The sequence below is a fragment of the Filicampus tigris genome, chromosome 10, assembly GCF_054856515.1.
Source record: "Filicampus tigris isolate MCC_2025a chromosome 10, RoL_Ftig_1.0, whole genome shotgun sequence".
NCBI classification, from domain to species: domain Eukaryota; kingdom Metazoa; phylum Chordata; class Actinopteri; order Syngnathiformes; family Syngnathidae; genus Filicampus; species Filicampus tigris.
In genome coordinates this window covers 9,323,660-9,348,846 of record NC_141226.1, presented here as the reverse complement: position 1 = coordinate 9,348,846, position 25,187 = coordinate 9,323,660, and the positions used below count along the sequence as shown (strand labels likewise).

Below are 25,187 nucleotides of genomic sequence, written 5' to 3'. Positions count from 1 at the left end.
ACCAACAGTGGTGCAGACTATGGGGAAAAAGTGGTTAATAAAACTGCTCTGCTTTGCAGTGCGGGTGGTGGCATGCATGGTGAGCAGAAAGAGAAAAGACAGACCTTTTAAGAAAGATATTTTGGGGATCTGAATTCAATGTGAATAGTTGGGATGTATATATACATATATATATATATATATATATATATATATATATATATATATATATATATATATATATATATATATGTATATATATATATATATATATAATATATATAATATTATTATTTTAGTTATTATTATTATCATTATGGCTAGTGAGTGAATGAAGTAACAATGGTTAGATAATAAAATATAACTTGATGAAAGAGAGATGGCAAAGCAGGTGGTGTTTCTGACCAGCGGCCTGCAATAAGTTATACAGACTAATTATTTTGAGGGCCAACTCCTCTGCCAACGTTTCTTTTTCATGAAACAACCAACTGCCCAAGGGTCCACTAAAACAGTGAGACAGATGGATTGAGTAAGAGTGGCTGTTTTAACTGTGCCTGAGAGAGGGAGCTACAGGCATCCGCAGCCAAGGATTATTCAACTCTTCCCCGGGTTTGTTAGCTGCTATGAAACACAGCAAGAGGGCTTGACTCAGAATAATATAGAAGTGATCAAAACTCTGGAGCCACCGTGAGCTGTGGTGTTTTGATGACATTTCGACATGGGAAACAGTAAATGGTATGACAGCCACACTTATCAGGATGATGTCAATAATACAGTGTTTTCAACCTTTATTGAAGCATTTTTGCATAAGTCGTCGCTGCCGGCTTGAATCCTTGCATCTGTAAAATGACTACTTTTCAGGAAATTTGCATGCTTAGACAACTTTCTTGACAGCGAGCAACAGCACTGCAGTCAGTGCTTGAGAGAGAACCAGTCACTGGGAAGCCCTGAATCGGCCATGCCCGTACAACTGCTTTTAAAACTTGCAGAGGGCAATTTTGAGCCAAGTCCTACTCAAAATTTAGACTTAAAAAACAACAACAACAAAATAACGCTCTCCTCAGTTTCGCCGACAACTGAGGCACAAGTAAGGAAATCAGCCCATATAGGAAGCGCTGCATTGAACACGGGCATTACTGGATGCCCCTGACTTGGCGTGTTAAATAGTAGATTTCCTTAGTTGTGTGCTCTCATGTCCAAACCCGAACTTAACTATTAAAAACTACAAATGGAGCAGATACCTCACTGGCTACCTCGATTTTTCCAGCCACTCGATACGTTTGATGAAACTGTAGACAACAAAATTAAAAATGTATATAGCTCAGTGTACTTGAATTCACCTGGTAACCCAAGACGTTTCCTTGATCGTCAGGCTCACAGCGTGACGCCACACTTCATCTCCGATGTGAGTCAAAGAGAATTTCATCTTTAACATAAATGCCAAATGGAAAATCAAATGGAGTACTGCTGCCATTTCAGACCGGACAGATTTGATGTGCTCTGACCAGCTTTTCATTCAGCCCATGCGGGGTTTCAACACACAATCTCTATTTTCATCATGCTCTAAAAGGACTTTTTCAAATGGTGCAACACATTCCCTTTATGGTCAGGGTAAGGCACTGTAATTGGAAATGTGGTGTGTCTTATTATCTGATTTTACCACTGCACCGCGCTTCTGCAGCACATGTACAGATGCCATTGTATAAAAAGTCACAGCTTCATGGATAATCTCCAGAAGAGGAATCTAACTTTTATCACCATTGGACTAATATTTATGCTCAGCGGCATAGAGTATGGTAAGTTCATCCTGATTTTCAAAATAAGCAGTGGTGGGAAGTAATGGAGTACAAATATTTCATTACTGTTCTTAAGTCGATTTTTTCAGCCATTCGAGCTTGACTTGAGCTAAATGTTTCTGGCAAATTAAGTAACTGAGTGGCGTCAGTATTCTACTTTTGCCATTCTTTTCTTATTTTTTTTTTTACACAAGTATCTGTCCTTCTACTTACTTGCACAGAGTGTGAGTACTTCTGCCAACTCTGAAAATAACCTCATTAGAGCAGGACATTTTTTTTTTTCCAGAATGTTGGCTTCATCATCCCATTGAAGAGTTTTCATCCGATTTTACTGACATACAGCATTTCAGAAGTTGTTGTGGTCATTTATTGATCCCCTTCTGGTGTTTTCAGCTGTCATTCTGCCTACAATATGGCAATATCTCCAGATCCTAGAGGCGCCTCCATATTTCTTGGGTCTGGGTCTGTCTGCTTTCAGTCTAAGCGGGCTTCTGACTGGACCGCTATTTGGCTGCTGGTCAGACCGCAGCAGAACCACCAAGCCCATTATTCTTTTCTCCAATCTTTTTGAGATTGCTGGTGAGTTTCAAATCCACATGAACATAATCATGTCACGTGATATTTTGATGGTTCATTGTCTCAGTTCAGCTGTCGGCCTGAGTCTATTCTCATGACAATATAAAGTGGATAGCGCTGGTACATGCTGTACTGTATTTGAATTTGGGATCTCTTTTCATCAAACAAAATGTATATTAAAGGCCATCTAGAGTGAAATCAGAGATATCTTTTTAAATACATTGTATATATTTGAAAATGATTCCAAAGACTGACAACTATGTAGAGCTCAAACGTGTAGCTAAAGGGCTCTGTTTTCGTGACTTACACAAATCCAGCACTGCGCTTCACGTGACAATGCGAAGAGGCTGGTTAGACCGAATGTTTGCAGATGCACACAAGCCAGAACATTAAAAAAATGGCAGTTTGCTCCATTGTGGATGTGAACACTGCCGACTCCATCTCATTCCGTTTAAATGCGATGCATGCACATCTTGCATGGAGATATCTCAGTGCAAATCGGAGCATTGTCAATGCGCTTGGCTGGTGTGGCAACAGACAACGTAAGCTGGTAGTAACCGCTCGTGACTTAAATTTCAAAATTAAAAACCACAATTTTACTTTAAATCAAATACACAATAAATTCTCACCAGGAGCTATTTACAATAAATTTAATCGCTAACCACTCTGGTCACCGGTGGTTGTGTTATTACTTTAGCTAATGATAAATGCTATCTTGGTTGACAGTTCAACAAAGGCTACACAAGTCGCATTCACCATTCCCCAATTTTTTTTGCTCGGTCCCGGCAGCTTTTGGAAGCTGGCTATGCCATATACCTCGGATCGGTCCCACATTGTAATATTGGAAATATGCCGCCAGAAAAGCTCAGTTTGGGTCTAACTGGCAAGCACAGAATTAGCTTAGAGGGACAACATTTCCCATGATTCCTAGACACAGAAGCCCGTTCTAGTTCCAGTATGATGAAAACAGCGATTAGATGCGGATGAAAATGAGAATGCAAATGTGAAAGTAAATAGGAAGGAATATAACAGTTAAATCACTTTTTAATTTGTTTATTGTATGAAGTGCTATAACAACTGTGTGATTGACATAAACATTGCCCAAACAATTGGCTTGCTGACTGGACTAAAATAACAAAAACAAAAAAAAAACAGGACACTGGGATGGGACCTGCATAAAAGTGGGAAAAAACAATGGGGTTGGCGAAATCTGCCAGGATTCGGGACACAAGGCTCAAAATCGGGACTGTCCCGGTTAAACCGTGACATCTGGTCACCATAATCTATCCTCTTATCCCAGCTATCCCACTCGTGCATTAGTGAACACCCTCAAAAAAGGTGTACACCGGCCACTGAGATGATCTAAAAAACATAAAAATCATGATAATACTAACAACTGGATGGGCATGTCGTAGTTCCTATACCAATATATCTCACCTGCAACTTACCTGCAATAGACACTAAAGAGGAGTGAATTAACACTTCACAGGCAACAGTCAATCAAATATCTGTTTTCTAACCCCCCGGACCTAACCAACACATGCGCAACACTGTCCATTTAGCATCTTGATATGCCACACCTGTGAGGTGGATCGGAAGGAGAAAGCAAACTGCTCACTAACACAGATTCGGACCGACTTAAACAACAACATTTGAGAGAAATACTGTAGGTCTTTTGTGTACTTCTGCCTTAATACGTTTGTTTTTACTCTCGGTATGCACCTACTAATGGTTGTTGTTTTTTATTATTTTCTCAGGTAACTTCATGTATTTTATTGGCTATTCAAAGTGGCTGTTAGTAAGCAGTCGCCTTGTGACAGGTGGCACACACACACACACACACACGTGCGTAAATACAGCAGCTGCCTATCAGGACTTTAGTGTGCGCTATAGCTGGATACTGTTTTCCTCTCAGGTGTCGGTGCAGGAGCAGGATCCTCCATCTTCGGTTTCCTGACTCAGTGCACCCGGCCCGAGGAACGAGCCGGTATCTTTGCAGCCATCATGGCCTGTCGTCAAGCAGGCCTACTTGTGGGTTAGTTGACCCCCACCCGTGCATTTGGTACCCGGGCGTTCAGCTGCTGACTTCCATCCAACGCTTAGTACAACCACTGACATGCTGGAATTACAGAAACCATCAAAACTATACAAAATGCAGTGCATACACCATCTGGAACAGGTGACAACATGACAAAAACATGCAAATACATCATACTCACCAAGCATGCTCATTATTGAAAATATTAATTTGTCCAGATTGCCACGGATGTCTTCTCTAGACGAAGAAGTTGACTATAACACGTTTTGTTATGACCAACCTTGCACAATTCAAGCTATTTTCAACACCAGACATTTGTTAATAATGTTAAAAAAACAACAGAAGAGTAGTATTGATTCTCCAAAAAACAAGCTGCAATTGACCATATCTGGATGGATAGTGACGATAAATTGAGTTACCTGAGCCAACACTAGACAATATGTAGAGGCTGAAATCTGATTGGACAAAAAAATGTTAACATTTACATACATGTACTGGAAGAAGTGCAGCCAAGAGGAACGCTACAAAATGAAGAGAATAGAGCCAATGAGAACGTGAATACGAGAATAAATAATAGAGAATAAATGATTACAATTTCATGGGATTAACAGGTCAGTGCTTCTGATAGTGTTTACAACACTCACACACACACGCATGCACACACAGGCTCTCATCCTTCGCCATCCCTCCACCGCACGAGCCTTGTGAGGAAATATCAGACACAGAAAAAAATATATATCTACAAGGTGGAGCTGTTGTGTTATTCCGTCTCATCTTTAAAGAACTTCCTCCTGTCTCTCCAGGGCCGGCGTTCAACCTGTTTCTGCGGCTGTGTAATTTCAAACTTGGACCCTTTGTTGTCAACAAGTTTACATCTCCTGGGGTAACAGCTTCCTAATCAATAATCTAAGGTTCCCTCAAAACCTCATCAGCAAGCAGCAATGTGCAGAAATTGAACGCTCCTCCTTCGTCTAGTGCTTTTTTACCCCCTCGGAGTAAGAATATAACTTGCTGCTAAGACTTTCAACAACACGCGTCGATCGACCCTCCATTTGGTACTGGTGCATAATTTAAAAGAGGAGAAACAATCATTTTATTCTCTCGAGGGGAAGTACAGTTTTACACGCTTGTTGTTTTTCCCTGTTTTTGCATATATATCAGCATAATGCTCAAGTAATTGGGTGTTTGGTGCATTGCTCAAGGGCACCACAGCTGTGCTAAGAGGCAAACAGCACTCTCCGTAAGCAGTCCAAATTTCCATAATTCATTCGATGGCGGATATTTACTTCTTAGGATCCCGAAGTCTAGCCCAAATCATGTTTACCTTATTTTGCGATCTAATATTAGGAATTCATACAAGACAATGCAGTTCGAAAAACATAGTAATAAAAATAATGTTAATTGAAAATTATAGGCAATGAAAATTGAGCATTGTTGCCTTAAAAAGCACGCAATATTTTATACCACTCTTGTACTGCAGGGGTGTCAAAATTCAGATAACTTTATCCATCCCCATGGGACAAGCACATAAAAAGTATGATTGCTAGGGGTTTAATTGTATGCAAAAATTAAGTACTTTAATTTTGGTTTAACCTTTGGGTTCATTTTTGGGTACAGTAGGCAGTGGTTCTCAAATGGGGACCCGGGAGTTCTTCAAGGAGTGTACTTGAGATTTTAAAATAGAGTTAAAAAGTAGCAGTCGATCTGTAAAAATAATGCCGGTAGTAGATCTGTTTTTAGTTAAAATTAAGTTAATGGTTTCTTACTCATCTTTATTATGATCCCATAGGAGGACACTATATGTTGATAATTATTCTATAGTCGTATCTCTAGAACTATTTGGAAATGAAAAGATAAAACAACAAAAAAAGAAAAAAGAATTAACTTTATTCTAAAAAAGATTTGTGCACATAAAATCATTATCAACATACAGTGTCTGTTCAGAAAAATAAAAAGAATAAACCAATAACATAATTTTAACTAAAACCAAGTTTAAAAAAAAATGAAAAAGAATAAAATCTCAAGTACACCCAGAGGTGCCTTCAAGCAAGCCCAATCAGAGCCGCCTTTACTCATAGGCCTGGGCTAACCATCAAATATAGGCCCCCCCTCCCCAACACTAACCGAGATGCTCCACTCATTTTTCAACATTGACAAACAGAACAGCATGCATATTTATCCTTTTCACCAATTTTGATAAAGAGAATAGCCAACAAATAAAAGCGTTCACACACTATACATTTATAAATGGTGCATTTTTTCAATCACTTCTATGAATAAAAAATATATTTTAATAGCACTGCACTGATATAACAAACAGCTGCACTTAAATTAGCACATGTAATGCACTCTTGCGCCTATAATACTGGCTCCGATCAAAATAGTATCTAAAAAGTAATAAATAATGTACAGAAACGTACGAAACACAATAGCGCTCGGACGGTGGCGTCACGTATCCCACAATGCCCTGCACCAAATGCAAACAAAGCCATTTTGGTAGGGTAGAAAACCTGTCGCTAATTTGAGGAAATGCCACATTTTGACAATGGTAGACAATTGAGCACACCAAGGTGCTACAACAACAGGGGGCAAAAGAAGGGGGCAAGCATTCTACAGGCTACCCCCCCCAAAAAAGACCAAATTAAGTCGTAGCGCTGACATTCGGGCAGATGGCTCCTCTTGCTCTTTAGCGCCGGGGTTGAAGTGAGCATGTGCGCCAGCGCTGCCCACTTCACCATCCAATGCGCCCCTTCTACAGCGAGGCCCGTCGGCATCCCCTCTTCGTCTGCCCACGGCGACGGAGGCAGGATGCCCTGTGAGCCTGTGGTGGGCATTTCGGCTAGCAGCACATTTTTCACGCCGTCCGAGCGAGTAAAAAGCCCTCCTGCGTAAACACGCGGGGATCAGTCACATGATGAGGTACTTGGCCTAAAAGAAATTCACAGGGGGTACACTGAAAAAGGTTTTTATTAAATTTACTCTATTTTATTTCGTCAAGTGGTTGCAAAAAAATATAATCTGGATCCAGATACATTTTTAAAATAGACTATACAACTACTCGCAGGTATTGATAGTTCTGACCAATTGGGAGCCGCACACACCTCTCCCCAAATTGTCTCAATTGTGACTGCACAAACAAGTTGCCACATAGCTGTATTTGAGTCCAATTGTAATAAACTGGCAAGTCTTACTACAGCTAATCAGTGGAATTTTGCTTATCTGTTAAGCTGCGGAGGGAAAAAATGGGCGTGTTAGGAAAAAACTGACTGCAATTTTGGAATCAGCATGCCAATTTTAGTTTTAATCAGCATGAAATCTAACTCAACGATACCTTTTTTTCAAATTGTTACCCCGTGTTTTTGGTACAGGTACCGCTTTATGTATTTCCTGAATGATTTTCCTCTTCTTCCTCCCAGATCTTCATGTGCTTGCTGTGGCTGCTGCTCCAATTTGTGGTCCTGGCAATGTACTGGGACTTACCGGCAATCGAAACCACAGAGGGGGCCGTCCTGATGATGGACCTGAAACTGGAGGAAGACGAAGAGGATGAGGAAGAGCCGCTGATCGGCTCGGATGGAATTCAGGTGCACACTTACAAAGCTGTCACCCCCACCCAAACGGAGATCTCCTCCTCATCTGAAATGCAACCTTTCCATGAGGCCTCATTGTCTGAATCCGAAGCGTTCGATAACTTCAGCATCAGTGCAGGTGAGCCAGCATTTTTTAAAGCCTGCCTGGACTGATGAGTGCTTAATTTCAGGTAAAAAGAGACATCACCAAAATTCAGATTTGTTTTATACATATGTCCTACATAGATATAAACTTCTATTCTGCACATGTGACTGTGTCATTTGGGCCCATCTCCGATTATTCCATAATCGTTATGTTGCATCTTTTTCTGTTCAACATCCCACAATTTTCTATACATTTATGTACGCATTTTTGGGGGGAATTATGAAAACAAAGTTTTTAAATCGGCTTCCTGTTAAGGAAATAAGTCAGCCAGAAGTGTAACTATTACGTGTGACTAATAGAAATGCTTTTGTCTATTGCATTGTTTTCTTATTTTGTATCATTCTATTCTTGCTTATCTTTTTTTCCAGACATAAAATCATTTTATAACAATCCAATCCCAACATCCCACATTTTAACGCGCCCCCAGACTAGGCCTTTAATGGACATTCATGGAGTACTAGATGTTTTTTGATTATTCCGATTTTATTATGCGGGTGACACTTGAGATCATTTTACCATTATACAATAATCTTTTGCTTGGAGACTTTTCTGTTCAACATTTCAAATGTTTCTATACATTTTTATGCTTACAATTTTTACTTGTGTTCAGATGTGTGACAGCGTTTAAAAAGTGCGTTTAAACAAATTGCAATGTGGTTAATGCGTGTGGGAGGGGTATTCTAGCCTTAGGGCTTTCTATTCGTAGACATTGCAGCGAGACTAAACTTTACACCTGCCGGAACCTTATCTAAATATTGGCGCAGGTAGTGTAATGCCTTTTTCTGTAAAATTGATCAAGGTGCAGGCAGACAGACTCTGAGCTCTGTGGACATGATTAATGAATGTCATTGTATTTCAGTCATAAATATTACAAAAGGCCTGCATTGAACATCTGAATCATTGCAGAAATCAATTCAATTAATTCTTTATTATTGTCTTTATTATAGATTTTTAAAATCATCCCACTGGCCGTGGCACAGATATAGGGGGCGGGGCTAGGGGTAGATACGTAAGATCCAATGGAAGAGCCCTCTTCACAGATCTGTGATCTTCTGGGCCAACTTTACATGATCCGTGGAGGTCTGCTTGCATTTCTTTATAAACATGCTTTGCATGCTTCGACCTCCTGCATCAACTCCAGAAAGTGTGTTTCTCCTTCTGCCGTGTTAAGGTACACCTATCGCGCTGCGATTTTAACCCATTAAGGCCTAAAGCGCCTTTCTCAACGGCTCCCCAAAACCTAAGGTCGCCTTTGGAATTACCCTTGAAAACCTGACGTTTTCCAAGAAATTCAACACTTACAAAATAATTCATATCTCAGCCCCTGTAGCAGACAGAAACATAATTCCAAATGAATTAAAGAGCTTAGACATGTGACTTTCACACAGGCAGAATTTATTATTACTTACTGTTTCAATCGAAGATGTAAAAATAACGTGTCAGCGCAAGAGAAGCACTATTTGAATTTTTTTAAAAATCGAGTAGTAATTACCATCCTCTATTCTGTTACAAAGACGTCAACATCGTAATTGTCTACAAACCATATCATATCACGTCCGACTGGTTCCACTGGTCGTGCACGTCGTCTATATATCACTGCCGTTACTTACTTTAATCAGAGCTCCTGGCGATCGACAGCGTCCGCCATTAGCCTACCTACGGCTCGAAAAAATTCCATGACATCCCCCGCGGTCTCGCGACACCGTCACGTGTATATTCTGATGCATTAAGTGTGCTAAGAGCAAGGAATTTGATTAAAAAAGGACGGTGACGTATCTGCTCCCCGGGTTTGAAAGGTAGAAAGACGCAACAGCGCTCCCGGCTCTAGTGGTAGAAACGCGGTTATGCGCTCCCGGGCTTAATGGGTTAAAGGAAATGAGAGCAGCCCCTTCTATAGGCGGCGAAACAAATTGGCTGTGGCCACTCCCACAATAGCTCAAAACACCCATTTTAAGCTTTGCCAAGTTGTCTGTGTCTGCAAAAATACCAAAACAAAGTCTCGCACACCCCTGTGCAGATTTAGACCGCGCCTTGCCACAGACTTGCACTGGTCCTGAAAATAGAGCTCTAAACTCTGAAACAAAACTTTTTTTTTTTTTAATTCATCTCATTATTATTACACATGTACGGTATTTTCTATACATTTTGTTTATACATTTTAGATACATTTTCATTTAACCATAACAATATGTGGGAAAATGTGATATCCGGTGAAACCTAGGGTGAAATTTTCAGCTCAAACACAACACCGCTCATCACCAAAAGAACACCATACATACAGTGAAGCATGGTGGTGGCAGCAACATGCTTTGGGGCTGTTTTTCTTCAGATGAAAATGAGGCCTTAGGAATGATGAATAATTCCAAATTGCAGTCAGTGTTAGCACAAAACTGTCAGGCGTCTGCTAAATGTCTGAAGGAAATAAAGAAAAAATAAATTAAAAAGGCAGGGAAAGCCACGTAGAACATCAGAATTTTATTTTCGGTTAATCAGAGGTAATTTAAGTGGTGACAGGTTTGTGCTGATTCCCTTTTACCATGAGTTTGAATGTGATTCCAAGTACAAGTGTTACATGTTATCGGCCATAATAATGATGGAAAATTTGTTTATCTATATCCATTTTTTAATCACAAAAAGCTACCATTTGAAACAGGGCTGTGTAGACATTTTATAGCCATGATATGTTTTATTCACTGTTATTTTTGTTTACCCAGTTGTTCCCATCACGTTAGGTGAAGTAATGTATGTAAGAAAGCAAAAAAAAAAATCTGCCATTCAAGCCTATACATCTAATTTATTTTTTATTTACCTATATATTGTAGCGTCATAGTGACCAGCAGAACAATTAACTTGTCCACCCACCTGCTGCATAATACAAAGTACAACACAACAATAGCTTTTTCTGTTCATCTAAACAAGTACAGATTACAAACTGAATAAGTACATTTATGAGAGATTTCAGACATGATCGTCATTAATTTTGTGACCTTTTCAGTGATGTGCTGTGAGATGTTTGGGATGTTAAATACAGTATATGCCTTGGCTTTAATAAAGGTTGGGAAAAACTGCCCTACAAGATTAGTGTCAGTTTACACGTAAACAGCCATTGAACGCTTGCATTGATTATCTATATTCCATACTGTTGTGTTTATGTTTGTATTGTACTGTACAGTATGTGTGCATGTGTCAAACCAGATATTGATTCTTTCATTCAGGGAAAATGTGGCAAAGGAATGGCTAGATGGACAGCACACTATTGACTAAGCATGCTGTGTTGACTCGAAATGGAGAAAGAAATGGTGGTGTGCTCTACGTTCTTCTCATTGATTTTCTTGTGTGGGGAAAAGTTACGACCAGCCCAGAATCCTCTGCACCAAAAGAAGGGAAAATGCGCATTCCCAGCAGCAAGACAGCTCTAATTATTGATCTTCTTTCTTCAAATAGTCATAGACTCAACACTCCGTTCTTGTTTGGTTTTGAAAGGGGTTGATCTTCGACAGTCACTGCAGTAGCGGAAGGCTCTGCAGTAACTTTCTGTCTGTAATGTTAGCCTGCAGTACTCTACAGACGAAGGCTTTGGCTCAGTAGCGTGCAGCGAGAGCTTTGTTTATCGGCTCAAACCGCAGAGAAAGTGCTCATCAGTCAGCTGATCAATGTGGCGGTGGGAGGGGCGGCGTCAAATAACAGGAGCTATCCTCTTCTGTGTGTCCAAGTCTATAAATGTGTAGAAGAAGAATTTTCTATACCGCTTAATCAGGGACACGGAGGAACCTTAGTTGACAGTGGGTAAACATTCTCAGTTTCTATAGCTCATCCTTACAGACGCGTTGAACTTCTGATTGCACAATAACAAATGTTAATCATGCATTTCAACATGTATTTTATTGTGATAAAGTTCAATGGTATGCATAAAAAAAAAACATCACCACAGGGTCAGTAAGTGTGACCTGGCGCATACAATTTTTTTAAAGCTGACCTGTGTACCACTAATGTGACACGAGCTCCCTCTAGTGGTACGCGATTGAATCCCGGCCTTGTAGAGTTCAGTTGTATTTTATGCTGAAGATCAAAATGTTTGTCTTTAATCTTTAAACACTTTTTAAACATGTATTCAGGTACAAATGGTATTTAACTTTTATGTGCAATACATTTTAATCGAATCATTAGCTGTAGAGTCTTTTTTTGTTTATTAATTTTGACTCTATTTAAGCATATTTTAATGTTAAAGCTGTACATAATTTTTACAGTTGGTTGCAATACAAAAGTATGGAGTGCACATACCCACAGGAAGGCCTAACTCGGAACCTAATAATTGTGAGGCAGACTGGCTTAACACTTGACTACCGTGTTGCCCAAATAATAAACTACAACACTACAATGTTAAATATACTTACAGTGATTATGAAATGACTACAATACAGTGGTGCCTTGAGAGACAAGCCGCCGTATGCCCGATTTTTTTGCTTTGACTTAGAAAATTTGACATATGAGTGTTTTTACGGTGGCTGTGAACTCAACTCATCTCATTTCACTCCAAGCTGCAGTTTGGCAGACTGAGAACAATTCTTCATTAAAAAGGCCTCATGCTGTTTCCTGCCTCTCCTAGTTGAAGGTTACTATCAAACTAAGCATAAAACAAACAGAATTACACTTTGTGTATTCAAAACAGCCACATAACTTTGCCTTGAAGTCCGCTAGCCTAATGCTAACACATAATGGTAAAAGCCACAGACAGGCTAATGAATAGCATGTACATGGCAGTGTTTTAATGCTTCAAGCAATGGATATTGGAACGCAAACTGGGTAACAACACATGTAAACAAACAAATGAACAAAGGTCACAGGCATATATTATTTATCTTCTGTGAGAAATGACAAATTACTGCAGTGACTGAATCACTTCCAGTGATTGTGAAACGTTTCTTCGTTTGTGTCTGACTGTATGATAGTACCCATGGTGGCCACAGCATTTGGAGCTGCAATGAATTAATCATTACGCACAAACTGTTATTTTGTTCAGTCTCTGTAATTATGCTATTACTACAGTCCATGTTTGTATAAACTACACTATTATAGAATCCTCTTGAAGTTATTAATAGAAATTACAAAAACGTTTGTTGTTTGTGAGGGGGCTGGAACAGATTAATGGCATTTCCGTTCATTTCAAAAGGGAAAGATTTGAGATACAAATGTTTTGAGTTACATGAATACTCACACAATAAATTTAACTTGCATCTCAAGGCACCGCTGTATCGTGTCATGTGTTTTAAATCAATTTTAAAAAACTTTGATCGAATTTTTTTTGGGGTACGCTTTTTTTATGCGCATTGTTCGGATTGGATTATAAAGGCAATTGTTGACACTTTTCATGTGTTAGATATCAATATGTTAGGCATACAGGTGCAGCCTACTTAATGTGTTGGGCAAGTGTACATTTTCCCCTGGTTGTTGATGAACAAACTCAGATCTAACTATAGATTTACTGTGCATAGAAAGTGTGTGTGCATCCAGGGCTGTAATACCAAGCAGTTCCCTTCAGCCATCTGGCCAAGCCACATCCCAATTTAGCAGCAATAGTAGCTCAGTCTTTGCTCCTTTACAAGTCCATTCTCAGCAATTCCTTCTGCAGAAGATAGGATCAAAATTTGGAATTGATTAGAATACACTTTGTTCTTGTCTTTATTGCGTTTTGGACACAAGAAAAAGAAGCAAGCCAATCTCCCACAAAAAGCACTGACAGGCCAAGATGTACACAGCCTGCCTCTTCAATCGTAACGCACCAACTTTTTTTTTTTCTTCTCTTGGAGCTTCTCCTTCTCGGCATAAATTGCCAGTTTAAGCTTTCGATTTAATGGTAGCACTTGAGCTGATTTTATATTTTTTCCTTCTTTGGTTGCTCAGTACATCTCGCTCTCATTTTTGTCGTTCACTCCTTAGAATTCCTGAGGGAGGAGGTGATTGTTCTTCTCACAGCTCAGTTCATCACTCTCTTCAATCAGACTGCGCTGGAGGTGAGAACTGCCACACAGCCTGCACCCATCAGCCGGAATTCCCAAAAGTCTACATTTCACGCTGTTTTAGACAGTCTTAACCTCATCCCGCCCTGAAAAATGGATCCATTTGAGTAACAGATAAGTCATTCTGAAAATTCAACTGATGTGAAAGAACATTTAGAATCTCAGAAGAAAGAACATCAATGTACTTTATCTTACCCATAGGCAGAATATATACTCACATTCTGTACTGAAGTACTTGGGTGTTAAAAAAAACAGAAGTGGAAGAACTGATTCCGTGTCCACTCCATGTTGCTGCTGCAAACGCTAACACCTCAATTAATGAATTGAAATCTCCTCTTTTTTTGCATTGCGTCATCATCCGCAGAGGTTGACACAAGTAACAAGCTCCATAAAGGCTTCTGAGTACCATCACAAGATGCAGCACTAAATGTTAATCTTAAAACAAGGTAGAGGTTTTATTACAAAAAAAAGTGCATTCATTATTGTAAGATGCTGACTGGAGGTCATTCCGTACTTTAGAACCAGCAATAAAGAAAAGCTCTATACATCTAAGCTTCTGCTTCGACTTCGGCAAGCCCAATAGCAGCTGGTCAGCTGACCTTAGGCAAATGAACAAATAAAAGAATCTAAAAATGACCTCTAAAGTTCACAGGCAGTCAGTGAAGGGAGGCAGGATTTACTGTGGTCACGGAAATGATACCCAAAGTGTTTAAATGCTTTGACAGAGCGGTCGGACATTATTGGCCGGGATTACCATCTGTTCAATATGAGAAAATGAAAAACACGTTCTAGTTGGTCTATGCGATTCTTGTGAAGAATTGCGCTAATGAGGATGTCTTCCTTACCACTGACTGAAGCATTTCATGAACCCAAGTGACCTTGTAACCATACGTTTCAGACTATGGTGACTCCTCTGACACAGCACTACTTCGGCTTCGGCGAGTTGGGCAACAGTGTGATGTACAGCCTGTGTGGGGTCGAAGTCATCCTGGGCTTCCTCTTTGTTCGCTGGCTGAGCGGGAAGGCGGCTGACCGTGCAGTGCTGGCTGTGGGCCTGGTCATCTGTTGCACCGCCTGTATCTGGTGCCTTGTGTTCCTCTGCAACCTTCGAGGTACTAACAAGCCCAGGCAACAAATATTCGCCCGCTTTATTGTGGTTCATTGTCCATACCCTCAATGCATGGCGTTTCTTTTTTGGGTGGAAAATATGAGACTAAGATAAATCATTTCAAAACTTTTTCCACCATTAATGTGAGCTATAACCTGTACAGGTTATAAAAATAAATAAATAAATAAATAAATAAAAAATTTGATTTTTTTTTAAGCCTACTAGAACACCTGAGCTTCGTTTGGGGTTAATCAGAAGAAATTTAAATGGTGACAGGCATGTATTGACCCCCATTTATTTATTTATCTATTTATGTTTGTTTTTTTGGCTATTTATTAAATTTATTCCATATAGAAGACATGATTAAACAGCAATTTAAAACAACAATTTAAATGAAAAGGAGCAGAGAGAAGAATAAATATATTATATTTTTTACATATATTTTCTGCCCCTTTTTACAGGAATTAATCACAACATGGGCTGGCGACCAGTTCAGGGAGTGCCCCGCCTAAAGCTTTATTCTCCTAACATAACAACTTTTTTGTCCCCCAAAAAGTATTTGTTACTGTAACATTACATCTTTTCCCCTTAAAAATTGGCAAGCTTTTAATTCTTATGACATTTAGCAGTACACATGGTAGTTCTGTTTGATTGGCACCAGGACTATAGGGGGGTCCTTGCGCAAAAAGCTTGAGAAGCCCTGCTCTGCAGTGAATGTGCTCTGTAAATGATATCACTCAGCATTTGTGAGGCCATCTGGAGCTCATGGAGGCAAACTGGATCCTGTGTCTCCACGTCGGTGCGCGTCTGCCTCGGCGTGTCACGTTTATCACTGTGATGACAAACGACAGGTGCCGGGGCGGGAAATTGCCTGAGTACGTATAAAGGGATTACGGTAATCTTATTAGACCAGAATGCTATTTGTTAAAGCGTATCATACATTTGTAAACTATTTGTTACAGCTGAAACAGCAAAACAAAGAAACCAATCTCAATGTTGACGTACCCGCAAACGTGATTCTGTCTCGGACCATTTAGAAGCATGTCTGATTGATCGAATTGCATTTTGAAAATGAGATTACAGGCTTTCACTTGAGAGAGGAACATTCAACATTTTTTTGAGTGGGCACAGATTCATACAAGCATGTGCGTGATGCAGAGCAGCCCAGAACAAAAATGGGAGCTTGGCAGAGGTTTCATTTTCAGATAGAGCTCTCTGTGCTCTTGCCAAAACATTTGTGGACACAGGAAGGGCTGCAGCAGTGAATAAAACATCACAGTCTACAAGCAAGTAAATAACTGAGATTTACCAATAAGATTGTATTGGATGGACTGTATTGAATGTACTGGAGATAAGTCTACACACCCCTGTTCAAATGACAGGTTTAACTGACATGCAAAATGAGACCAAAATAAATCATTTCAAATGTTTTCTGACTATTGATGTGACCATGCAATTGAATTTTGAAAAACCTTTTCGAGGGGGGAAGTTAAAATTAATAACTGAAATAATATGGTTGCATAAGTGTGCACACCCTTCTTATAACTGGGGTTGTGTCCGTAAAGGAGAATGCTGGCACCGCCTTTCTATATTGTATGCATGGTGTTCTTTTAATAAAGAGCAGTGTTGTATGCATTTTGGAATTAAGTCCAAAAAGGCCAACCTTTATTTCTATTATTATTATTATATATTTCTCATAACATATTTTCCCACGCGTGTCTGGGAGATTTCCTTGTGGTACTGAAAATACACAAAAAACATTAACCCGTTTGCGATGCAGAGGTAATGGGTCACATTATGGGTGGATTTACTGTATGATTTGGGCTCATGTCTTTAATATTACAAAAATCAGGCATTTGAGCTCTGTAGCTGACTCAGATGCACTTAAAAATCCTGGTCCGTTTATCACCTCCCGCCATCCGTCCATCCGCCTTTTTGTCTGGCCAGATCGCCTATAGGCCGGTCCGACTATCATTTTAAACGTGATTCCGTGAGCTTTTCCATCTACCAGCTTCGACCAACTTCCACTCGCACTCCCCAGCTGACCGATATTTGAAACAAAAGACTCACCATGGCATGGAATCCTCACCGCAGCCAGGGTCCTTTTAGAACCCAGAAGCTCTCAAAAAGCCTCGGTGTAGCGAACGGGAAACGGAAGCCCTGCCGGGGCCATTGAAGCCTCACTGCACCTTAATCCGTCAGCAGCGAGGGTACCCTTTTGTTGTCTTTTTTCCCACTGGTAAAAAAATAGTACCCATCTATAGGCCGGTCCGCCTCTAATTTTAAACGGGTGTCCGTCGGTGAGTCCGACAAAAGACTGTTAAACTTGAGAGCGTTGAAACTTTTCGTGGGGGACTTGAGAGCGCCGCAATCTCTCTTTTGAAACTTGATAGGAGCGGATCCGAAGTCCCCGTCTGTCAGGGCGATGTAATCGCGGGAGTCGCTTGAGCCCGGAATTAGCTACAGCTAGCAAGCGATAACGTCTGCCTTGCAAACCTCAATCTACACGTCCTTGCCACATTCTCGGCCATCCGCATTCACTCAGCTTCCTTGCATGCGACTCACACGTTATCCGTCGTTTTTTTTTTTAGCTTCTCGCTCGGGTTTGTCGACTTGGTTGTCAACATAACAGTGTGTTTCTACTTCTTCATGCCCTCAAAGTCCCATCCATCCCGCATTAGCTGCCAATCACATTAGCAATACTGGGTGCATTATTCAAACTACCAATCAAACCAATTCAAACCCCCCACTGGCCGATATTTGAACAAAAGTGTTGACTCACTGTGCTGTGCAGCATGCTCACAACCTGGTACCTCATTCAAATCTGTCCTCCAAGCAACAACAACCCGCTATTTTCCTTGACGTGCACACCGCGGCCATCAAAGCCTTGCTGCGAAAGAATAGACTAATGATGGACTGCAGAGGAATGGCGGACTAAATGAAGGGGTTTCCGTCTATTCTTAGTCCGTCTATTTTTTTTAAATGAACAATTTTCATTTAAGAAATGAACAATTTATTTTTAAATAAGTAAACAATACATTTGAAACTAAAATCAAAATTAAAATAAAAAAAATCATAAAGAAATGAAAACTCCAAATACACTACATACACTTAGGCAGACATGGTAACCACTAGTCCTCCTTGCTGGCTCTAAATTTAAACAATGACATAGAAAACTCACTAGATAGCCGTTGAAGTTATAAACTTTTGAGTCAATTGGTACATAACCTCATTTTAAATACAGTATATTGGTTTTTACCTTGGTTTTCATCGTTTCATTTATGCTAGCCTATGCATGTTTTAATCATTATTTGTCTCTGTCAAGTAATCTGCATTTGCTTGTGTATGACTGGTGCTATAAAAATAAACATGCTTTACTTCTAGGTAGCTATGAGTGGAAGCTGTCAGCCTTCATTATTGGCGTGTTCCTGCAGCTGTTGGGGCTCCCATTCGTGGCCGTGTCTCAGGTGTCGCTCTTCTCCAAAGTGACAGCGGAGAAAACACAAGGTGACCTTGACCACACACATGTAGCTCAACCACAGTAATGTTTTTTTTTTTCCCGTATGTGCAGTAGGAGACTATATAGTTAAGCAAAAAAAAAAAACAACAACACAAAAAATTCTTTTACTGTATAACAGACTACTCCCTACTACATTTCTAGGGTACTTTTATCTAGTTAACTTATCAGTCAAATGAAAAATGAATAAATAAACAAATTAATTAATAATAATAATATTAATAATAATAATCAAGCAATCATTGTATTTTTCAATCTAAAGGATTCAGCCAAGGTATAAGACGATCAGTCGGGGGCCTTGCCACCATCATGGGTCCTTTGTGGGCTGGAGGACTGACCAATCATTTATACATAATGATCGGTATGATGTTGGCTCTTCTCTTGATGGTCACAGTAAGTATCACTCTTGTTATGTTTTCATTGTATAGTTTTACACTGAACAACCTGTTATTCATGAAATCACGTATTTCTGCGGAAACTCTCCTCGCTTATTTATGTTTCTGTGCTTTTTCTGAAATGTGCCATAAGATGCTGCCAAAACTCTTGTTGATAGAAAAGCAGCACTTCGGGTGCAAAAATGCTATCTTAATAACACTCGAAATGTGATTGTGGATAATTGTCTGTCTGCCCTGTGGCTGGTGACCAGTCCAGGTTGTACTCCACGAAAAGCCGGTTGGTAGAACTTATACCTACGAACCAAATTAGTGAAAATTATATCCAAAAAAAAAGAAAAAAAGAGGAAATGGATAATCCGACGTTTCTGGTGGAGTTCAAAGCGAAAGAGATGTAGCACTGAGATTTCTGAGGCAAAGCTGCTAATCTTTCAAAATTTGACACAAAAAGAATTAAAGATTGAAAAAAAATGGCATCCACAGACAAAAAAGGTGCACCTCACACTGGAGGGGGGAAAGTGTCTGTCATTCTTGGAATGAACTCCCCAAAAAAAGATTATATAGAAAATATATGGATGAATAGATATAATCATATGATAGATTGTATAAATAAAGGACTTGCTGTAATTATAATTTAGCTATACCTAGCTAGATAGATAAATGAGCTATTTATATGGATACCAGGCATCAAATTCGAACTGAGTGAATAGTTACAGAAAAACAAAGTTTAGCAGTTTGAACATTAAATATCTTGTCTTTGTGGTGTACTCAATCATATAAAGGTTGAATTGAGATTCGCAAATCATTGTATTATGTTTTTATTTATATTTTACACAACATTCCAAGTTTGTAGACAGACAGAGGATTTTACAGTAAGACATCGACTTGTTTTCAAAATCTCAAAATGTAATTTTACCTCTCCACATCCTGAAAGTGAAAAAAACAACAACCAAAGACTGCTTTGGGATATACTTGGATAAAGGCCTTAACTCAGCATGTCTTTGATAGCCTTTACTCGCTGCTCTATTCTCTGAAGAGGGTATCGCGTGCTCTATATATTCCAGGTTATGACGGCGCTGTCGTACGGCCGTCTGACTCAGCCCAGAGCTGTGCAGTGTGCACGGAGCTCTGACTGTGGAGGATAGACACAAAGATCTGGAGAGCCTCCACACAGAGGGAAGGCTCTTCATCTCCAAGAAGATCAATGCAGGTGGACTACAGAGGAAAAGCCGGGACTGAAAAAAAAAGCCTATACTGTCATCAGTGGTGGGAAGTTACAAAGACTTTGTTACTGTGTACTGTGTACTTTGTACAAGTGGATTTTGCGGGGCTCAGTATATATTTATTTTTTTCTGATGACTTTTTACTTGTAGATACTTCCTGCTTTTGAAAACAGGTATTTGGATTTCCCACTCCTTACTTTAATCTGTTGTGTTGTGCCAGCGTAAAAAAACACCAGTTTCTGGTGTTAAAAAAAATTCCGTCTAATTTGCCCCCCCCCCCCCAAAAAAAAACAACAACAAAAAAAAAACACATATACAGAAGGTAAAGTATATTTTTTCCCGGTTGGTATGATTAACTAATTGAGTATTTTGTTTGGTTTTGCTCATGCTGGACATCTTGCCAGTTCAGTCCTGGTTAACCTATATTTAAGTGTTAAGTGTTTTATTTTGCTCTTCATAATAAATCAAAGAGGGAAACTATTTTTCAGAGGATTTTTCACCCCCTTCATGCCAAGTTATTAAAACGGGTATTGTATGTAATCGACACAAAAATAATCAAATTCACTTTTGTACTTTAGTCTGTAATTTCTTTTTCCCTTAAAGGGACATCGGCAAAAAACAAAACAAAACACATGCGCATGTGAATGTTTATTTGTGCCTCTGAATCTTTTTTTTCTTTTTTGGCCCTGTCCCTTAAAAAACAATATTTTTTGTCATATATGTTAAAACTGTTAGTATAACCTGATAGTTAATTCAAATGATTAATTAAAAAAATATCAGGTCTCTCTCGCCCCATCTTGTACCTCTAATTCCATTAGCAAAAAAGCACAGCGCCTGAGGAAAAAACACCAATAAGAGACAGAAGTTATGACTGAAGAGCTGTCAGTCATTTGATGTACACACTCACAGTGGGCACCAGCGGTGGGCATTCCACCGATGTGACGGACCGGTCCGTCTATCCGCCTAGGACGGATGTCTATTTTGTAGGCAATAAACAATAGACAGATTTTCCGTCTATGTAACTGTCTATTGTCTTTCTATTTTCGCGGTGAGGTTTCAATGGCCGCGGCAAGTGTTCCATTTCCCGTTGGCTGCGGCCGAGGCTTTTTGAAAGCTTCTGGGTCCTAAAAGGAGACAAATTTAGTCCGGCCGTGGTGAGACTTCCATGCCATGGCGAGTCTTTCGTTTAAAATATCGCATCGCTAACGGAAGCCCGTTTAAAATGATAAGCGGACCGGCCTATAGGCAATTACTATTTGGTACGGCCGGATAAAAAGGTGGATAGACGGACAGCAGAATGGTACCACGGCTGCAGACTGAAGGCAATAAATGGACCGGGAAATTTAAATAAAATACCCAGCTCTGGTGGGCACACCCACACAGTTTTGCACTGACCTGCTACCTTGCGATTCATGAGCTTTGCTACAACTGTGGCAGAATTGCCGCCTCTGGAAAATATGAAAAATGTCAATTTTTGTTTGCCAACAACAGAGCATAAATTAGCAAACAGAAGCAGAACGAATAAGCAACGAAAGAAGGAATTGGCCATATCCCGAGAAAAACAAGGATGAAAATAAGAGTTGCCTATTAGAGGTGGAGGGAACTCAGCTAGCTGAGAGACTCAGAGGCAACACGGAATTAGCAACATTTCTGCTCGACAGGTACGTTTATCGCCTCCTTTTTTGTACAAAATTGACTGATTCCCCAAAATGAAACTTAACGCCAACAACATTCAGTGTTATAATAACCTTTCATTATTACAAATAAAAGACTGGGGGATTTTAGTGAAGTGAGGCTACATTCATATCACTGCAAATTCCCCCTTTTAGTCAAGGACTTGAACCGGTACTTCTACTTCTTCTACACACATTTAATGACAGTGCAAACTGAGTGCTTGTGCCACCTCTGTTTGTCCAAGACAGGAGTTGAAATCCTTTTACCTGCAGAGCTGATGGGGTTCACCTCCTGATTACTAAATCTTACACAAGGGGGCACTGTTGCTCTCATGTAGAAGATGCAGGGGGGCATAATTGAGGAAGAAAGTGATTCTTTTCCCAACTAAACTATTTATACTCCCATGTGTTGATGGAAAGATAAGAGAAGAGGTTTTTCCATGTGACCCAACTTCTCATTCCTTGTCTCCCGTCTTTTTCTTTCTGAAAGAAAAAAAAAACCCACTTGAAATGAAACAGTTGACACGCTGAGTGTAAAAGTGGAGCTGTCAACATCTTATCAGCTTCATGACAGTGAGCTGACAGGAGCGCATGTTCAAAAATAGTGATGCATTGCAGATTGCTTAATATTTATTGAAAAAAAAAAAAAAGTGAATTTTTATGGCTCAATCAAAACACAAAGGCTTGACTAGACCACAAAGAGCATATCTGAAAATATACCGCCACGGCCCAAATCATACTTGTCAGTTGATATTTATTCTTTCACAATGAAGGAGGATGCGCATTTACAGTTTCATTTTCCCTATTTGTAATTCAGCACTTGTCAAGTTGTTAGCTGTGCACAGTCAGCCACTTCCAGGTTGTATTGTCCCTCAGGATGAGCCGCATGCTACACATCTGTGTCTGACAGGAGATGGCTGGAAGCAACATGAAGGCAGTCGATTCCTTTTGTAGGGCTGATCACGGGCTTGGACAATCTCTCTGTGTTTTGCATAATTTACAGATAAGGCCCGGTAACCTTTCCATTTTTCAACAATCAGCGTCCGTTGTTTGGCTTTCTGGAACCGGTTTCACCTGAAATGGAAAATCTAATCTCTGGAGCTCAAGGACGTAGTATTCATAAGTACTTTCATGCAATGATCAGCATATTCAGCTACTTGACATTTAAGGGAGATAAGAAAGTGTATAGAATCAGGTCAAAGCTGATTTTCCACTCTTTGAACTAGCTCACTTTTTCAGCATGACTCCTGCTGCTTACTGTAACAGCAATCTAAAGAGTTGCTCAAAAACATATTTGGCCCAACTTAAAAGCAGCTATAAGGAATAGAGCACTAATATAATAAGCACGTTAATGTGAAGTAAACACTTTATTGGCTGAGCAAAATACTGCACGTGAACACAATTCTGAATAATAATGTGTGCTAGTGGGTTTGCTACAGAATGTTGATTTAATTACACATAGTCAAATGAATATGCATTAATCCAAATTCTTAGATTAGAAGTATGCGATTCCTAAAAGTAGACGCATTTAGTTCGGCCGCTGTGAGACTTCCATGCCACGGTGAGTCTTTTGTTTTAAATATCAGCGGGGTGGGGGAGTCGAATTTGGTAGATGGAAACGATAACGGAATCCCGTTTAAAATGATAGTCAGACCGGCCGGTAGACGATTACTATTTGGTCTGGCCAGAAAAAAAGGCGGATAGACGGATGGCTTAAGGGTACCCACGCTGCAGGCGGAAGGCAATAAATGGACCGGGAATTTTTTGTCAAATGCCCAGCTCAAAAACACACACAATCCAAGTTCGTTGATTAATGATCCTTAAAAGCTGCAATTAGAACACAGCACCACAACATCCTGAGGCACTTTTAGTAGCGATCATAATCAATTCCCAGCTAATTACTCATGGCAAAACAGTATGCACTTCAGGATGACTTGTCTTTGCTGACAAACAAACATGAAAGTAGAATTAAATGTCGGTGAAGTCACTTTTAACCGGTTGAACAGGGACAAAATGTATACTTGTACATACATATATTTCATGACAATAAACAGTTAAGAATGACTCATCACTTATTGTAAGAAACTTGAGAAAACCAGGATTGGTGATCTTTGAATAATACGCTTAAAAAGATTCTCAATAGAATGAATATACTTTGAGTTGAATGTGAGAAACTCGTAATATCGTTAGTCCCCCGAGGCAGATTTCTGTTGTACCACCGCCATTAAACTGTGAGAGGCACCAGGGCATCCAGACTGTCAGCAAATGTTAACGCAAGTTTGGTAAAAATCACTGAGTTTGTGGCTTTGTCGCTACTCACCACACACAACAGGATTTGCCATTGAAAAGCGTGAACAGGTTCAACTATCAGTAATTGAAAGCTATTTTATGAATGCTGGTCTCGACAGTTTACAGATCAGAGTGAGGTCTAAAAATCACATTTCTATGTTCACATGTTCTATGTAAAATCCCACCTGGGCCTCTTTTGTTTTTATATATATATATCTATATCATCAAAAGCATAATATGCGGGAGAGTTCTTCGGATGGAGGCTACTGACAACCGTCCGTGAATCTGCTAAATTAATCTGAGTAACAGTGCTGTCTTCATATGTGACTTTAAATTAAACGCCACTTGAAACATGAAGCATAAAGTTGTGGTGTGGTGATAGTAGCAATTCAGCCACACAGACGGTTCATTTATTATGCGCGGCAATGACGTGACATCACTTTTAGTAGACATTTCCATAAATTGAGGGGATCGAGGAGCATCGCCTTATTTTTTAGTAGTAGTAGTAGTACATCGTTTATTCTGTCATCAATCATCGAGTACAATCCATAATACACACAGAATATAACAATTAACAGTCAAATATCAATGACAGAATGGCACAGGCAGAAGCTAAAGCTTATATAAGCCTGGCCTTTTCTCCACCTTCAAAGGTAATATATAGCTGCATTTACCTATTTACATTTTATGCAAATATTAAAAAAACAATGACAATGAACAATGAACTTTGTCATCCAAACCATTTTCTATAGCTTTCAAAATTAGTTTGCGAACAAGTTTTTTCCAAACTAAAAGTGATTCACAGGTTTTCCAATATACATTGGCATCATTCCAATATTTCACT

At 39.6% G+C, this 25,187-nt stretch overlaps 1 protein-coding gene and 1 pseudogene across 2 annotated transcripts; both read left to right on the top strand.

The window, feature by feature from the left end:
• LOC147140716 (uncharacterized) overlaps positions 1 to 25,187 on the top strand; it is a 195,878-nt pseudogene that overhangs the window by 147,548 nt on the left and 23,143 nt on the right.
• On the top strand, positions 1,682 to 20,647 carry LOC147140717 (major facilitator superfamily domain-containing protein 8-like). Of its 2 annotated transcripts, none has more exons than XM_086044100.1 (11): positions 1,682 to 1,775; positions 2,169 to 2,354; positions 4,109 to 4,171; positions 4,267 to 4,386; positions 5,193 to 5,272; positions 7,806 to 8,097; positions 14,026 to 14,135; positions 15,040 to 15,253; positions 18,634 to 18,756; positions 19,029 to 19,159; positions 20,223 to 20,647. In XM_086044100.1, exons 1-11 carry the CDS (start codon positions 1,700 to 1,702, stop codon positions 20,301 to 20,303), a joined length of 1,476 nt encoding a protein of 491 aa, XP_085900226.1. In that variant the 5' UTR covers positions 1,682 to 1,699; the 3' UTR covers positions 20,304 to 20,647. The 2 variants fall into 2 exon arrangements, with proteins under 2 accessions (XP_085900226.1, XP_085900227.1); XM_086044101.1 differs by having other exon boundaries at positions 1,700 to 1,775; positions 14,062 to 14,135.

Coding starts and splice junctions, on each gene's coding strand:
- LOC147140717 (XM_086044100.1), top strand. CDS start 1,700: ATGGATAATCTCCAGAAGAGGAATCTAACTTTTATCACCATTGGACTA. Junction 1,776..2,168: donor GCTCAGCGGCATAGAGTATG/GTAAGTTCATCC, acceptor TGGTGTTTTCAG/CTGTCATTCTGCCTACAATA. Junction 5,273..7,805: donor ACAAGTTTACATCTCCTGGG/GTAACAGCTTCC, acceptor TCTTCCTCCCAG/ATCTTCATGTGCTTGCTGTG.